The 4,470-nt window shown below is 47.1% G+C and overlaps 1 protein-coding gene across 1 annotated transcript; it reads left to right on the top strand.

The window, feature by feature from the left end:
- Positions 1-215: 215 nt before the first annotated feature.
- Positions 216-4,079, top strand: LOC147894097 (histone-lysine N-methyltransferase family member SUVH2-like). Its single transcript, XM_087384636.1, has 2 exons — positions 216-603; positions 702-4,079. The coding sequence occupies exon 2, from the start codon at positions 779-781 to the stop codon at positions 3,566-3,568; it is 2,790 nt and encodes a 929-aa protein (XP_087240762.1). The 5' UTR covers positions 216-603; positions 702-778; the 3' UTR covers positions 3,569-4,079.
- Positions 4,080-4,470: the final 391 nt, after the last annotated feature.

Below are 4,470 nucleotides of genomic sequence, written 5' to 3'. Positions count from 1 at the left end.
TGTGTGTGTGTGTGTTTCACCCCAAAAAAAAAAAAGTTTGTGACAACGCTGAGCCAGGTCACGTGCCATGTAGAGGACCACGCGAGCAATTGAGAAACACACGTGTGTGTGTGTGTGTACACACGAACAAAAACTGTCCAAGGAACCCTAGAACTGCGTCAATCCTGATCTACCTGCGTAACAATCGCAGACAGACCGAGAGAGAGAGAGAGGGTGGAAGAGGCGGGGGGAGATCGACCGGGACGGGAAAACGAGATCAGAGGTGCAGGAGGCGATCGCAAGCAGACACAGCGAGAGAGAGAGAGAGAGAGAGAGAGAGAGAGAGAGGGGGGGAGATCGACTAGGAGGGCGGGAAAAGGAGACCAGAGGTGCAGGAGGCGACACACAGACAGCGAGAGAGATCACTCAAAACGAGGCAGGAGACAGACAGCGAAAGAGATCACTTCCAGAGCATTTTTTACGAAGGTAGATAAACTCCAGACACGAGCATCATTTCCCTGAGCGAAAACAAAAGTGCGAAATTCTACGCGAAATGCGAGAGAGATCGATCCCATCTTTGAGCCACACCTGATCCCAATTCCCCTTCTTCTGCTTTTTATGGCGGTACGCTCCTTCTGCACCCCTTCATTTTCATCTTCCTTTGGCCTTTCTGAGCTTTCCACCAATCTCATTGTTCTCATCGCAGTTCGCCGATCCCGCAGCGTTTCGCCGAGCGCACTACCCGGCTTGGTAGCGTCGGCCTGCTTGTAAGCCTCTCAGGCCGTGGTCTTTGCTCGTGATGGAATCGCCATCCTCAGTCATGGATCCCGATTTGCCTTCCTCTCCTCCTGTACGTGCTTTGGACCAGGATCAACTCCCTGCCGTTTTGCCGTCTTCGGAGGACCAAACGAGCCCTGGGACTTCGAAACAGGATTTGCCCGTGCTTCCGAATGGCCATCTTCCTGCGAACGGCCTGCGCTCCCGCGGCATCATGAAAAATGGGAAGCCCAGGCCATCTGCAGTGCGGGATTACCCAGATGAAATCGGCCTAAGAAAGCCAACGAAGGAAGGTGGACAAGCAGCTCGTAATGGCGATGTTCAAGAAAGTAGTGCCCGGAAGGAAACCAAAAATTCCCTACAGGAGGTTCCAGAGGCGAGTAAGCCAGCCAAGACTGCCAACCTTGCAGAAAGAAAAGCCAGCATTCAAAGGTCCCCTCCCTCAACGCAGTCTGAAGTCTTACAAAGGGAAAATGGGCTGCCTAAATCCGATATAGCCACGAAACCTCTAGAGGCAAAGCGAAAATCTTCTCCCCAGGCGGCGATCCAGAATCTGGACCAGAAGCCTGTTAACCCGAAGCTTGACGGTCCTGAAGCTCCAGGAATTTCGCAGTCTCCACGTGAAGGTGACAGACTAGGGCCGGCTCTAGAGGCATCTCCTGATGACTCTAGAATGAAAGAAAGTAGCCGTGCAGACAATAGTAAAAGCAATGGTGCTAGCAAGAAGCCTAAGGAGTCAAAGCAAGGAAGCTCACCTGCGGGGGGAAAGCCCAAGGAATCTGCAGATAAAATTCAGAAGAGCAAAGACCAGAAGCCAGATTCCCCCAAGTTTGAGGGTACTGAAATTGTAGGAGTTTCTCAGTCTTCACTTGAAGGCGACAAACGAGGGCCAACTCAAGAGGATTCTCGACCCAATGAGAGCAACCGCAAAGACCACATCAAGAGCCATGGTGGGGGCAAGAAGCCTAAGGAGTTAATGCAGGAAAGCTCACCTGGGATCAAAACGCCCAAGGAATCAAAACAGGAAAGCTCACCTGCAGAGAAAAGTCAGAAAGGCAAAAGGCCCTCTGGCTCAGCACAACCTCCATCGAAGGGTAAGAACGTGGACCTCAAAGGTGAAACCGCCACAGAGCAGAACACAACACCGAAAAATGCAAAAAGGAAAAGAGAGCCTTCGACTCTGTCCGATACTGCTAAGAAGCCCAGACGATCTGCTGGGAAAGCCATGAAGCCAGCCTCATCAATTTCTGAAGGAGGGAACCCAAGAAAAGCTGTAATTGAGGCTTTGAGAGCCTATGATGCAATTCGCCGAAAAATTCTGCAGGATGAAGAGATCCATGGAAAACAAGGCAAAGGCAGGGCTGATTTACTAGCAGGATCCATCATGAAAGATAAAGGTCTGTGTCTGTATCGTGGTGAGAAGTTTAAGGGGTCCATTCCTGGTGTGGAAGTGGGGGATCAGTTTTTCTTCAGGATGGAGATCTCTTGCATAGGTATGCACGGTCCTATTCAGGGTGGCATCGAATATTTAACTGCCAAAGAAAGTGAATGGAATGATCCGGTTGCCATTAACATTATCTCTAATGTAGGCCAAGATGGTGACGATTGTGGAGACCAGTTAATTTATGCAGGTCAGGGTGGGAGAAGTGCAGACAATAAGCAAACTGACGATCAGAAGCTTGAAAGAGGCAATTTGGCAATGGATGGGAGTCAAAGACACAAGGTACCTGTGAGAGTGGTTCGAGGCATTAAGGATTCCAACAGTCCAGCTGGGAAGATTTACACCTATGATGGCCTGTATATGGTAGAGGAGAGCTACATCGTCAAAGGGACAGGTGGTTTTGATGAATATAGATTCAGGCTTCAACGTGTACCAGGACAGCCACAGCTTGGATCATATTTGATCACCTTCGCCAGTGAGTTAAGAAGCAAGGACCCCTCCTCACGCAACAGTGTTATTGTGAAAGACATTTCTAAAGGAAAGGAGAGCCAACCCATCTGTGTTGAAAACACAGTTGATGATGAAAAAGGTCCAGCTACTTTTGAATACACCACTAAAGTAGAGTATCCCAAAGACATTGGTAAACTGGAAGCACCTGTTGGGTGTGATTGTAAAGGTGCTTGCTTTGCCTCTAGTAAATGTTCTTGTTTTTCGAGGCATGGAGGCGAGTTTGCATACCTGAATTGTGGAATTCTTGTGAAAGAAAAAGATATAATATTCGAATGTGGTAGCCTGTGCACGTGTTCTTCTAACTGCAGAAATAGATTGACCCAGAAGGGTTTGAAGTTCCGGCTTGAGGTATTTAAGACAGAGGACCGGGGGTGGGGCGTGCGCAGTGTGGACTCAATCCCAGCAGGCAGCTTTGTATGCGAGTATACTGGAAAGCTGATTACTGACCTGGAATGTATTGACACTGTAAGTGACAGGGAGCATCTCTTGGATCTTCGGAGGTTGCCACACAATACGAAACGTTGGGGTGATGTTTCCAGTATCTTCCCAGAGAGCCCGTCTGCTGATACCATGCCAGAGGTTGGGAATCCCCAATTTGTGCTTGATGCCAGCCACAGCGGCAATGTGGCTCGCTTCATAAACCATAGCTGCTCGCCTAATCTTCTGATTCAGAAGGTTCTATCTGATCATCAGGACGTGAGGTTTCCTCAGATCAAGCTGTTTGCGATGGACAATATTCCTCCCTTCAGGGAAATTACATTTGATTATGGCTGTCCACTAAGTGAAGAATTCAACACAGAGGAGCAGAGCAGGGACTGTTTATGTGGAAGCACAAATTGCAAGGGGAAGCTGTATTATTAAGCACGCAATACAGAATTTATGGCCACTGGCACACCAATCTCAGTCTTGGAGTTGCATCCACTGTACTCTTCTGTCTACTTGTATGACCTGCATGGCAGTGAAGCCTTATGCCAAGTACAGGATCTATGTGCAGCATCTGTTACGTATGTGCTGCCTCCTTTGTGTTGGCATCCCTCCTATGCACAGCTTTTCGAGAGGAAGACAGAGAACTCACTTTTTTGTTCCCTTTCCTCTCTTTAAATACATTTTCTTCTTTTGAATAGGAATGAGAATGAAACTATAAGGTCAAGGTGGATTTCCTTTATAATCTCATGGGAACCATCTTCTCAGATGGGTGTGTATAGTCTGTCATTGTCACCTTATTTGTCCAGCTGTGAGGCTGTTTGTCTGTGTTCTTTGTTGGCTGTTTTGGATTCCTCATCATACCAGCTGTTGCAAGGCATCCATTTACTTCTTTTGTGAAGCAGTTGTGGGCTGTTTTCTGCATGATTTCTGCTTTTGAGCCTTGCAATTGGAGGCTTGTTACGACATGATTTTCAGATTAGGTTTTCATATGCCAACTGCAGCAATGATGTCTTGCACCTTTAGCCCTTCTCTTCCTTGCACCAGTGAAGATATGTTTTGAATGTGCAATTAGTGGTGTAAGTATGTCTTCCTTTTGTTTTTCAAAAAAGTTTTTGTTACCTCTTTTTTCTTCTCTTTCATTTTCTCTTTTTTATTTTCTGTGCAGATTTTTGGACTTTTGAACAACAAAAAATCTAAATTTATATGATTGGACATATTCTAGTCTTACAAAGGTATATATAAGTATAACGAATACGGCAACAAACCATGGTAGAAGGACATGGCATCTATGGGCAAGGTGCCTCGTCAAAGGTGTAATTTAAGGGCACACAGATGGC

Source organism: Dipteris shenzhenensis, chromosome 14 (assembly GCF_047967505.1).
Source record: "Dipteris shenzhenensis isolate YYH24624 ecotype China chromosome 14, Dip_SZ_1.0, whole genome shotgun sequence".
NCBI classification, from domain to species: Eukaryota; Viridiplantae; Streptophyta; class Polypodiopsida; order Gleicheniales; family Dipteridaceae; genus Dipteris; species Dipteris shenzhenensis.
Note: the sequence above shows the minus strand (reverse complement) of the source record. Positions and strands in the feature narration are given on the sequence as shown.

Coding starts and splice junctions, on each gene's coding strand:
- LOC147894097 (XM_087384636.1), top strand. CDS start 779: ATGGAATCGCCATCCTCAGTCATGGATCCCGATTTGCCTTCCTCTCCT.